This window comes from Stylophora pistillata, chromosome 7, assembly GCF_964205215.1.
Source record: "Stylophora pistillata chromosome 7, jaStyPist1.2, whole genome shotgun sequence".
In the NCBI taxonomy this organism is placed as follows: Eukaryota; Metazoa; Cnidaria; class Anthozoa; order Scleractinia; family Pocilloporidae; genus Stylophora; species Stylophora pistillata.
This window is the reverse complement of record NC_142525.1, coordinates 27,934,246-27,946,691: the sequence shown is the minus strand read 5'-3', so window position 1 is coordinate 27,946,691 and position 12,446 is coordinate 27,934,246. Positions and strand designations below refer to the sequence as shown.

At 38.0% G+C, this 12,446-nt stretch overlaps 3 protein-coding genes across 5 annotated transcripts in view; all 3 read right to left on the bottom strand.

Moving 5' to 3' along the window:
- The window catches only part of LOC111332519 (uncharacterized), a 54,748-nt gene extending 50,444 nt beyond the window's left edge, over positions 1-4,304 (bottom strand). Inside the window, exon 1 of the mRNA XM_088728509.1 lies at positions 3,995-4,304. Within this exon, the coding sequence (XP_088584635.1) occupies positions 3,995-4,261 (267 nt within the window). The 5' untranslated portion in view covers positions 4,262-4,304. The remainder of the gene's footprint in view (positions 1-3,994) is intronic.
- Positions 4,305-6,610: 2,306 nt separating this feature from the next.
- Positions 6,611-9,146, bottom strand: LOC111332539 (melanocyte-stimulating hormone receptor). Of its 3 annotated transcripts, none has more exons than XM_088728521.1 (2): positions 8,584-9,146; positions 6,611-8,413 (listed from the first exon to the last, which is right to left on the bottom strand). In XM_088728521.1, the coding sequence occupies exon 2, from the start codon at positions 8,293-8,295 to the stop codon at positions 7,351-7,353; it is 945 nt and encodes a 314-aa protein (XP_088584647.1). In that variant the 5' UTR covers positions 8,296-8,413; positions 8,584-9,146; the 3' UTR covers positions 6,611-7,350. The 3 variants fall into 3 exon arrangements, with proteins under 3 accessions (XP_088584647.1, XP_088584648.1, XP_022793627.2); XM_088728522.1 differs by having other exon boundaries at positions 8,611-9,146; XM_022937892.2 differs by having other exon boundaries at positions 8,925-9,146.
- A 583-nt stretch (positions 9,147-9,729) lies between these two features.
- LOC111332533 (melanocyte-stimulating hormone receptor-like) lies at positions 9,730-11,877 on the bottom strand. Its single transcript, XM_022937888.2, has 2 exons — positions 11,297-11,877; positions 9,730-10,912 (listed from the first exon to the last, which is right to left on the bottom strand). The coding sequence occupies exon 2, from the start codon at positions 10,762-10,764 to the stop codon at positions 9,841-9,843; it is 924 nt and encodes a 307-aa protein (XP_022793623.2). The 5' UTR covers positions 10,765-10,912; positions 11,297-11,877; the 3' UTR covers positions 9,730-9,840.
- Positions 11,878-12,446: the final 569 nt, after the last annotated feature.

Here is a 12,446-nt window from a genome sequence, read left to right as displayed (position 1 = left end):
AGATCAAGATAACAACACTTCTATCTAATAAGTTTGAGTACTCTTATTACATGTGTCTGATTGCTGGATAATATGTGAATACAAAAGGGGAGAAGTTACATGTTAATCACTACTGAGAGTTACAAGCCTTAGGTTCACTTGTCACTGACTAATGAGCTTGGTTAGCTAGGGGCCCGATAAAGATACACTGTGCAGCAACAAGCTCACCCTGTTGACCCTAAAAAAGGGAACCACCCTTGATACTGAACTATCTGCCCCTGAAATGATACAAAGGAGAGAGGAGAGGGTGCATAAATCTACACAATATGTTTACAATATTAATAGTGTATAAATACCTTGGTTAGTGTAAATATAGAATTAAAGTAAAGTAAGTCTTGTGTAAATGTTAAGATACACCAGTTAATTACACGTGACAGTGGCCAACTCGAAAACTTACGCTCCTTTGGTCACTGTGCACATTTTACTTTAGATTATTCATGTAATTTACTGTTCTTATATATTCTGACTTTTGTAATCTATAGCAATCTCTACTGTAACTTCTTGAAATAGTGCGAATAAATGAATGGATGAATGAATGAACACAGTTTTGCTAGAGGTGGGTTCAAATGACCTCAAAGATTGGCAGAATGAAAAAGTGACATGCCCTTCCATACACCTCATGCGAAGAGACCATTGATCGCATTGGACCTGAGTAGACCCTGGATAAAATAATTTGGATATATCAACAAAGTTGAAATGGTAAATTGGCCACCGTAATGATTACAAAAGCTGACGTTTTGAGCGTTAGCCCTTCGTCGGAGCGAATAGAGGAATTGTGGGTTGTGTGTGCTTTTAAAGGCAGAAAATGGAGCTACGTTATTGGTGGGAGCATGGCAATGAGGAAAACACACAACCCACAATTCCTCTATTCGCTCCAACGAAGGGCTAACGCTCGAAACGTCAGCTTTTGTAATCATTACGGTGGCCAATTTACCATTTCAACTTTGTTGATATATCCAAATTATTTCATTACTCCCACCGACGCAGCCCCAAACAGTTTCTTTCGAAACTATCAGCCTTTATTCACCTGGATAAAATATATTAAGGAATTTCAATAAAAGCCAATTACCCACAGCCTGCTACTACTTTTAAGGTCTCCTGCAGTGGTCTGATAATGTTTTATTTTATTTGCAAGGAAAACTACAATTGTCCAATGCTCGTTGCTGCATATTCTATCATCTGTAGCCATTTACAAAAAATAAACAAAGCTCTTGCTTGAGAAGTACAGATCTTGTAGTTTAAAGAGGTTTCCAAGTTAAACAGAATTCAAACTAGCTTCTTTAGCAATTTCCTTTCTTTTAGACTGAGTGGTAATGTTTCTGGAACAAAGGAAAATAAAGTGGCATTGAAAACTAGCTTAAATTTAATCCTTTTCACCTGAACTATACACATAACCACATTGAACAGATGGTTTAAAAAATTTAACCTTAATTACCATAAAATTTACACTCAGTCTTGTTAAAAATATATAAGACGAACTGATGTCAACACAACAAACTCCAGGCTGAAATACATGTATTAAGACTTTCTTCATGTTAAAGTCTGTTTTTTTTTTTTAAGGATTTAGTAAAAAATAAACTCAATGCATTGTTCAACAAGCCTTCCTAAAACTCTGATAAGCTATTTCTTGTATCTTTTTTCCTTCTATATCTCTAGAGTGGAACAAGGCAAGGACTGTGGTGGTTTTTATCACAGTTTAATGTCTTACCGACCCTGCATGACTTCACCGACTCCTACTAAATTAATTAGTGTTATTTCTTTCCTAAAGTTACTTTTTGCACCCTCAAGGAGCTATTGCTTGGCTCTCTACAACCTTTTGTGAATTTTCTGCTCATTGTTATTTTCTCCTTGGTTTAGATTTCTGCTTTGCTTTTAAGGAATGGTCATTCATTTTTGGTTTTAACAGAAGTTTGCCAGACTCGTACTATTAGGTCAAACCAGCTGCCAACCCTTTTAAAGAAGAGAAGAATACTTATAAAATCCATTTTGAGTGGAACCTTCTTTGGGTATGACAGGATTTTACACAATCTAGAAAAAATATGGTTTACTTTCAGGCAATACATGTCATACTAAAAATGAAATTATTGAAACCATCAGACCTCGAAAGTACAAGTGATTAAAACATGGGATATGGAAAGCTTTATTTTGACAGCAATTAATTTTACATCCATCAAAGTAGAACATATTTTGGGAATAAATTAAATATTATTTTATACAAAGACAGCTGAACAGTATTTTCTTTCAAAAACACATTTACATGTAATTTATATTACGAATGGAGACAATGCGATGTTTTCACTGAGCCATGACATTTGAAAGACAAAGAACCTTTGAGACTTTGAACTTAATTTTGTAACTGTTCATTAGGTTTTTCTTTTTTCATAAGATGGCTCTGAACTGTACACGTAAACTGCTTCAATCCCAAAACAACTTTTTAGCCAGCTGTAGAAGTATGATTGCAACTGAGAAGACAACACAATGAAACAGAACAACTGACGATTTGAGAGATTCTTTTGAAAACTTATGTAATAATTCTTTGATTCAATGGGCAGAAACCATACTCTAGAATGTTCAAATAAAAATAATTTTAAAAAAACTCCAACATAGGGGAGTGAAAATAATACTGAAGCTCAATAAGAAAAACTTGAATTTACATGTACAAGTACATGTATAATGTAGTCGTTTAAGATACCAGAAAATCAACATACTCTAGTATCCAGAACGAAATTTCCATGTAATACAAGAATTTAAACTGATGCCAAACCTTTCCTCTGTATATGGTACCATCCAAGAGACTGAAACAAGAAGATCCAGACTTTCCAATTAAAAAAAAACATAAGATCTCCACTGGATCATCAAAACTCAAACTGGTTCGAAATGTTTATTGACCTACTTGCCCAAGGGCTGTGCTCAAATAGAGCATAAATGCCAAAGGAAAAAAAACAGTTTTTCTGGGTAACCAACATAAAACTGTGGTTACTGAAAGCTTTGGACTACTGAGCATCCTACATTTGTTAAAATGGCCCTCTAGCTAGGGACACAGCTTCAAGAAAAGCTTCAAAGGATAACAAAATAGTAGTATATGAAGGGAGAATGGCATCACAGACTTTAAACAGCTTCATTGCTGTGTTGTGTGCAACAAATTTTAAAATAAATACATGGATCATAGGCTCTGGAAAAATGTTTAGTTTGTTGTTATTACCAAACAAACGCGATGGAAAACTGCCATCGTGTCATGTGATCATTGAACATCACTTTTGTGTAATTGTCAAAGCGTCTTGAATGAATGATGAACCCAACTAAAAAGAACAGCGCTACATCATATGCACTTCCCTGGCAGAAACTGTAAAATAAAAAAGTTAAGATAACCAACAATATTGTGTAGATGTGATCTGATATCATAATTATGCCCCGTTGTCACTCGACGCTGAAAAACGGTTTCCGAGCGGAACTCCCATGAAATTCACATATTTAATCAACGTTGTACATTGTTTTAGCCAGGAATGTAATTGCAAGCTATAAAAGTATATTTAATAGCAGAGAAAAATTGTACCACAACAATTCGGAACTGCAAGAGATAAAATCACATTATCTGCTTGGACAAATATCGCTCCAATTTTGCAATTTTGATCAGTGAAGCAGGAAGTTCCGATTTGTTTTGGTTTGAGCCACACTGTACTTTATAAAGTAAGTAGTTCCGTAAATCTTGAGGATCGTTCGTTCAAAAAATGCATTTGAAAGAGACAAGATGAGTTTAACAGAGCAATAATACTCTATTTGAGATGTAATCCACACGGAAGAACTCTAAAGATGTTTGCATGCAGCCGATGACATCATTATATTGTCTTGCTTTGACAACTGCGCATATACCGCACGCTCGAAAGTCGCCTTAACACACCAAAACGTATATTCGACATAATTTTAACAGAAAGAGACAAAATAACACGATTCTTACCACATGAGCTACGGGTTTCATGTCGGGATCTACCGATCGACGAACTCGACGCAGAAATTCCGGTTTTTTCTCCTCCGCATTGGACCGAGACGGTTCTTCGTATTCAATCTTCAACAACTTTTTCGCAGAGCCAGGCAGCGGTTGGCTTCTCTGTACAAACAAATGCTGCGTTCTCGGTCTTCCAGCCGCCTCATCCGAGATTCCCCCACATTTTAGGACCAGGGAGAACAGAAAAAGTAAGAAAGTTTTCCACAAAACTCGCTCCATGTTTGAGAGAGCGACTGCTAAAAAATTCCCTGAGACTGGCACGAAACGGGCAAACCCACGTGATCTTACGTCACGCTTACCCTCACGCCATCGCGCGCGTTGCGATGACACTGCAGAACTTCACTTTATCTTGGTAACAAAAGTCCAATTTCCGGGTCGGTTGGAATTATTTACAGCGACACACAGACATCGTTAGGCACGTACAGCTTTGAACGCGGAAACAGAGCTGAAATTTCTCTTAATCTGCCTTCATTATTAGCTTCATTCAGTAACAAAATTTAAATAATGAATCTACGAGACAAGGACTGCTTAGAAATAATAGGGCCTATTGAAAGTTCGATGCGACTTTTGAAAATATATCAAAGATCCTGACTTAAGCGCAGTCACAAAGCATAGCAAATTAGATTCATTTCGGTTTTTTTGGGAAGAAGCCCGAGTCTTTTCGAATCAGCCAATCAGCACATACAGGGGAAGCCTGCTGTAGCTACAGCAGGTTGTCCCAAAATTTCTGAAACTGCGCAATTTGATGTATTCATTTACATGTACTTATCCTTTGGCAATACTTTAACAGGATGACCCAGTTCAGTCTAAAGGCGTTAAAAGCTGGTTTAAACGGGGGCCTGAAAATGCATTAAGATGATACGTTTTTAATTGCTCTTTGTGTAAGGGTGATTTGACTGCTCAACTGAAATTCCCAGAGCGTTTATATAATGGATACTCCTGTTTAAATGGGGTTTCCTTTTCAGGAGTGGGGGAGTGGGGGAAGGGGTGGGAGTGCTCATAGATACCCCAAGACTTCCCAAGACCTCCCGGCTACGTGTCTCGATTCAATTTTGTCGTTTCCAGCCTCTCCCCGCCGGTAGGCATTTATAGATTATGCTAGCATAATTTTTGACATAATTCGAGCAAACTGGCATAATTTCTGCCAAGTAGCAATGCTAGCATAATTTGCGGATTTTGATAATTATCAGAACATTTTTGATGCCATTATTTGATAATTTTTTGTCTCTAGTTGCAAGCACTTGGTGACCTTAATCGATATTTAAAGTTTTAGTTAAACTAGTGGCATTTTTAGTTCACTGTGAAGCACTGAGCCCGGGTCTAACCTGAACCACATGTTTATTTGAAATTCATTGTGGATTTGTTGCGTTTCTTTCCTGTAGACGAACGGCTTCTAGTTAAAAAATATATATTTTGGACTTATTTGCATTTTTTCAAAGAGCATAATTTAAAAAAAACGGTGGCATAATTTGGAAAAAAGAGCATAATGTTAGCATAATTTGGCCAAAAAAAAAAGCAATGCTACTAGCATAATATGCCACTTTTACTAGCATAATCTATAAATGCCTACCCGCCGGAAAGGCAGGCTGAGAAGATCCCTGGACATTCTAACGTGCGCCACAATTATTTGTTCTCATGTAGCCGTCTCGTAAGGCAACAGTACTCTGATAAAAGCCGGAAAAGGAATTTGATCAATATTAGTATATTTGTTTTTCTGTTTTACAGTCGAGCCCGCGGTATTCAGCGGCACCGTGGCTCTTTATCAAGCAGTCGGCGTGGCTCAGGACGTCCGAGTCCTAGTACGCATGGGCAATACTTCATTTTGACAACACGCATGCCAAGTCTAAATCCCACAGGGATCAAAGAACGCTTTTCATTCCGCTAATTGTTCGAGTTTTTCTCGTTGCCATGTTCCCACCAATAACGTCGCTCCATTTTCTGCCTTTAGAAGCACACACAACCCATAATTCCTCTATTCGCTCCGACAAAGCGCTAACGCTCGAAACGTCAGCTTTTGTAATCGTTACGGTGGCCAATTTACCGTTTCAACTTTGTCGATATATCCAAATTATTTGCTCACAAGAGCCTTTCATTTTCCCAGAAATCACAGTAATTTTCACCCCTATTAACCGTATTATAATAAGGTCAAGATTGTCGAGAATTAGAACATTCTTCTACGCGAGTTAGCAACGCAAATGCAGATATTTGTTTTGACTATTCACGGGATACACTGACATGTGCGGCTACGCAATTTTTCAAGAAGTAGAACATTTGAGGCAAGCTGGGGTCCTACCTGATCAAACTGAGGGAAAATTTTCTGACGTTTTTACTCACAGTTTCATGTCAAACTAGAAATTCATTGTCCTGTCCTATCCTTTACAGTTTCAGTCCCGTACTTTTAGTATTCCCTAGGTTCTGTCATCTCCTAGTGAGACTTACCAAGGAGTATTCAGTTACTAAAAATAGCTTGTCACATGCTAAAATTAAGCGCTTGCGCTTTGAGAGGGCTACGAAAAATGTCAGTGCGAGACAAGCTAGAGCTTTGTAACTGTTCGAGTATTTGGCCTGTTTAATCAATATCATTTTATTCCATTTGGACATAACTTTACAACATTCATGTCGTTAGGGCGATATGACTGAAAAATTGCTTAGTGTGAAAAAGAAAAATCACAGCTGTGCACTTTGTATTCGTGATCAACTCCTTCCGGCTAAAGAGAAACTCCATCAATATCCTAATTTTTTGGTCTGATCTTTTGATCTGAGACGTCGACCAGGAAAGAAAACAAGAGGGTTGCATTGAACTGTCATTGTCGGATTTAGATATCATAGTGGGATATTGTTTTGAACTGTTCCAAAATCCATACAAAGTTTTCTTCTCTCATAGATCTGTTGGAGCTTCTTCGAATTTTCGAAATTGGATGCGAAAAATTTCACGGTCTGCTTTTTTAACTTCGATAATTTGCCTTCAAGTCCATAGCCTTTACCATCCACTCAGTCAATTATAGTTCATTGTCAGTACAATTAAGCAAGGAAAGATCCCAATGATGAAGGGCTCAATCTAAAAAACCCAGCCGATGCAGATTTTTCCCTCGCACGTTCTTTAGCTCTCATTCGATAACCGCGAGCAAACTACAAGTTAGACAGTAAAGAACTGATTGCATAGGAACCCTTTATAAAACACGTTTTTTGAGAACCGATGCAATCCTCATTTGGGTCTACAAACGAAAAATGTATTAGTATTTGATTTAAAAAAAGTTATTTCAAAAGTTATTTATGTTCCTTTTTGTTAGGCAATGACACCTGTTTCATCACCCTTTAATTGTCAAGTGACCAGCAAGCTTTCTAATTGTGTCCTTTACTGCCTGTCTCACCTCTTGGATCTTCCAGAAGTAAAGAATCGGGTTCAGTGATGAATTGAACACAACCACAGACAATGCTATGTTGTAGACGAAATCAAGAATTGACGACTGTAGTTTGGCGAAGGCAAACACAGCTAGGACAATTGCAAGGGGAAAATAGCATATCACTAACGCCATTTGCAGCAGCAGTGAGAAGGAAACTGTCTTTTTGTATCGTGGTGTGCTCAGAAGAAGTTCTCCTCCAGGTTTGTTGGGATTTCTCTGAGGAGTGTTTTGTACCAACTTTCTCTGGTGTCGATTAAAAGCGATATAAATTTTTGTGTAACAGAAAACAGAAACAATTAAACACATTAGCATTATTATGCTAACCATTCCTACAGCGACGTGGTAACTGACTAAAAACAGCATCGAAAGAATACCACAAAAAGCCCACAGTGTGGTCACCAGAATACGAACGCGTCTTAGAGTAACCACCTCCCTATACCTCATTACCAGCAACAGTGCGAGAAGTCTCTCCACGCTTATTGCGGTTAATGTTGTCAATGACACCCCACAAAATATAACACCTGCAATACGGATCAGTGTGGCTATCAGCGGGCAAATGTTAAGGGATTCTGATGTCATCATATAAGTGAGGTAGAAGGGCTGCAGAATGAGACCAACGCAGAAATCTGTGCTGGCGAGACAGCGGAATAACAATTTCGTAGCTGGGCGAACTGAACTTTTTCGCAATGCGATAAGGATGAGAGCATTCCATGTAATAGCAGTTATACTCAAGCAAATATTTAGCACTACAAGAAACAGATGCAGTTCTCCTCCCAAAGAGGTATTGATACAAAATGCTGCTTGGTTGTAATTGGCGGTGTGGTTTCTATCCTCAGATAAATTTGCCATTTTCTTGTCTTGAGAACAGATTTATTGGTGTTTCTTGAGCCAGCCAGCGAAGACAGTGTTTCTATAATTCCAAAGGCTAAGGATGTCTTAAGCAAGAGCTCAGAGAGAGCTGTGATTCCTAACGATAAAAAACAAGGAGTTGAATCATGTACTCATTTACATGTGTCGGGAGGCTTTGAAGAATGAGGCATAACACAATAGATGCTATTCTTATTCAATGACATGTAAATAAGTGGCCGGGTATTCTGAAGTTTAGCCCTAAGTTTATAGTAATCATACCACAATTACCACAATAGCCTTAAAGTTTCACCAAACCTTGAAGAAGTAAACTGGCTCCAGTTATCATTGCATCATTGAAGAATTTAAACTGAACGAAATCAAAATACCGATGATGTAATACCTGAGCAAATGCAAATATTTGGTTTGACAATTGGCTAGATATTGTTGTATCACTATTATGCTGTGGCTACGCATTTTGTCATTAATCAGAACATTCTCACTAGGCGACTTAGGGTTCTACTGAGCGGATCAAACTGACCAGACTGAGCCTAGTGAAACAAAAAATAGCTGCCGGTTTTTACTCATGTTCATATTAATTGAAAGGTTCACTGTCCTTAGATAAATTGTACCTGTATGTCCTTCAGCGTTTCGGTTCTGTACTTGAATTATTTTCTTTCCTATTGAGGGTAACCCTTTCTGAACAACGACAGTGTACGCGAAAGATGTATTCAGCTACTAAAGTTTCTTGGTATGGATTCAGTAAAATCTGGCATAATATAGTGAAACATGATGACGTCAGAAAAGAGCCAAAAAAAAAAAAATGTCTGCGAGACACACAGGAGCTTTGTTAGTTAGATTCTATTTTTAGTCAGACTCATTAATATCTATTTTTTAAATTAAGATCATGTTTAGATACAGCTTTTATAGCCATAACTCAGTATCATACCTTCTTTTCGTTTGACCGAAATACAATTCGCTCGGGGAAAAGAAAATTCATTGCAATACGCTTTGTGCTCTTGATAAAAGCCGGGCCAAATAAAAACTTCATCAATATCGTAATGTTTTGGTCGGTGATTTGAGATGACGATCTCGAAAATACAAGGGGGTTGTATTGATCTGTAATTATTAGATTCAGATAATTTGGTAGGATATTGTTTTTGAAATATATCCTAAATCTAAACAAAGTTTCCTTGACCTTAGGATCGGTTGGATTTTCTTCCCGAAATTACGTTGTGAAAACTTAATTTTTTTTTTTTATGTTTCAATAATTTGCCTTTACGTTCATAGCCACTCAGTTTGTTAATTGTGGGAACACGTGAAAAAGTGGGGCGAGGAGGGGAAAAAACATTGGTGGGGAGCCAAATATCAAAAAGTTACCTCGCAGATTTTTCCTTTCCCACTCTCTGGTTTCCTTCAATAACCGTGATCACTGTACAAGTTAGACAATAAGGAATTTAATGTATAAGAAGTCTTGATAAAATAAATTTTTTGAACAGATACAATTCTGACACCTGTCTCGCCACATTACTTTCTCATTTTAAGTGTCTAGCGACAAGCAAGGTTTCTAACTGTGTCTTTTACTGCTTGTCTGACATCTTGGATCTTCCAGAAATAGAGAATTGGGTTCAGAGTTGAGTTAAACGCGACGACAGACAATGCCAAGAACCAAGCGAAATCAAGAATTGACGATCGAACTTTGGTGAAGGAAAACAGGCCTGCAACAACAGCAAAGGGAAGATAACAAGTCACTAACGCCATTTGCAACAACAGAGAGAAGGAAACTGTCTTTTTGTATCGTGGTGTGCTCAGAAGAATTTTTCCTCCGGAATTATTAGGATTTATCTGGAGATTATTTTGTGCCAATTGTCTCTGGTGTCGGTTGAAAGCAATATAAATTTTCGTGTAACAGAAAGCGGAGATAACTAAACATAATACCATAACGATGCTGACCACTCCTACAGCGACGTAAAAACTGACAGAAAACAGCACCGAACTGATGCCACAGAAAGCCCACAGTATGGTCACCAGAATACGAACGCGTGTAAGAGTAACCACTTCCCTATACCTCATTACCAGCAACAGGGCGAGAAGTCTCTCCACGCTTATTGCAGTTAGTGTTGTCAGTGACACCCCACAAAATATTCCACTTGCAATACTGGTCAGTGTTCTTAGAAGACGGCAAATTCTAGAGGATTCTCTGATCATCAAATAAGTCACGTAGAAGGGCTGCATAATGAGACCAACGCAGAGATCTGTGCTGGCGAGACAACGGAATAACAGTTTCGTGGGTGGGCGAACTGAACACTTCTGCAATGCGACGAGAATTAGAGAATTCCACGTAAACGCAGTTACAGACAAGCAGATATTTAGCACAACAAGAAACAGATGCAGTTCTCTTCCGAATGACATATTGATGCAAAATGCTGCTTGATTCGTGGTGTGATTTCCATACTCAGATACATTTGCCATTTCTGTGTTTTGATAGCAGATTAAATGGTGCTTTACTAAGCTTGTCAGCGATGGCAGCCTTTCTCAAACTTCAAAGATCGAGGATGCCTCAAGCAAGATTTGAAACATTTTCTTTGGATTCCTTTATCTGGAGCTATACTCGTGAGTCCTAACGATGCAATAAAGAAATTCATCTAGATACTCAGCTTAATCGTGCCACAATTAAAAAACTGGCCTTTAAGTTTCCACCTAAATTGAAGAAGCTAATTGAGTCCAGTTATAGTTGGATCATTGAGGGTTTTGAAAAAAACGAACTCAAAATACCAATCGTGCAATAGTTGAACATATGCAAATATTTGGTTTGAGTATTCGCAGATACTTGATTTCCAAGATGCTGTGTCTATGCGTTTTGTCAAGAATGAGTACATCTTTGGCGAGTTAGGGGCCCAACGGATCAACATGACCTTCCTGAGTCTACTGGAGCAAAATGTCCGCCGATGTTTGCTTATTTTCATGCCAAATTAGAAATTCGCTGTCGATAAATATACTTTACCTGTCCTCAAGTGTTTCAGTCCTGTACTTCCAGTCCTTTTTTTTCTTCCTGACTTTGACCTCTCCTTTTGTGGTTTACCAAACCGGACAAGGTTAGTGAACGCGAAAGGTGTACTAAGTTACTGAAATAAGTTTAGTATGCGCTAAAATGAAAATGAAAATAGCTTATTGAGTTACTGAAATAAGTTTAGCATGCGCTAAAATGAAGCGTAATATTGGTTATACAAAATGAAATGACGCAATAAAGGGCCAGAGAAAAATGTGTGCGAGACAAACAAGAGCTTTGTAAGTGTTATGACCTTTTTGGTCAGATTCTCTGAAAATCTACTTGTAGTTTTCAGACGCAGCTTTCATAGCCGCCCGTAACTCAGTATCATACCCCCATTTTTTGACGGCGATATGAAAGATCGTTTGGTGGATTAAAAAACAGCAGTAATCGAAACTTTTTGTTATGAACTAAACGCTAAAAAGAAACGCTACAATACAATGTTTTGGTTAATTAGTGATCTGAGATGACGATCAGGAAAACACAAGAGGGTTGTATTAAACTCTAGTTATCATATTTGGATAAACGTCGTTGTTGTACTTTAGCTCTATAAAAAAGAAATTCTTATCCCCTTTATTGGTCGCATAAGTAGTATTCATAAGTGGTAAATCTATAGTAGAAATGAAAAGACCGAAAGGAATTGCGCGAACGGGAAAAGTATCCGGCCGGCCATGCGAAGCGCATGCAGGGAGCCTTTGCCTGAAATTGAATGGACTAAATTAAAATACATTTTAAATGCAATAATTTGCTTGTACATTCATCGCCTTTACCAGGCACTCAGTTGTGTTATTATGAGAACGAATGAAAAAGTGGGGCGAGCGGCGAAAACAATGCGGTTGGGGAGCTGATTCTCACAACAGCCAGCTCGCAGATTTTCTCTAGCCCGCTCTTTGGTTCACCATGAGTCACGTACATGTTTGGCAATGAAGAATTTAGGGTACGAAGATCATTGATCGTCATGAGTGTTTTAAACTGTTGCAGTTCTGATTTGGTCCAAAGGAAATACGTATTTAGCGCTAAAAAAAAGACTTCAAAACGTCATTTAGAATGAAAAGATATTTCTCGTCAAATATATTGTTGCACTATTCTAATTTAAAATAATCTC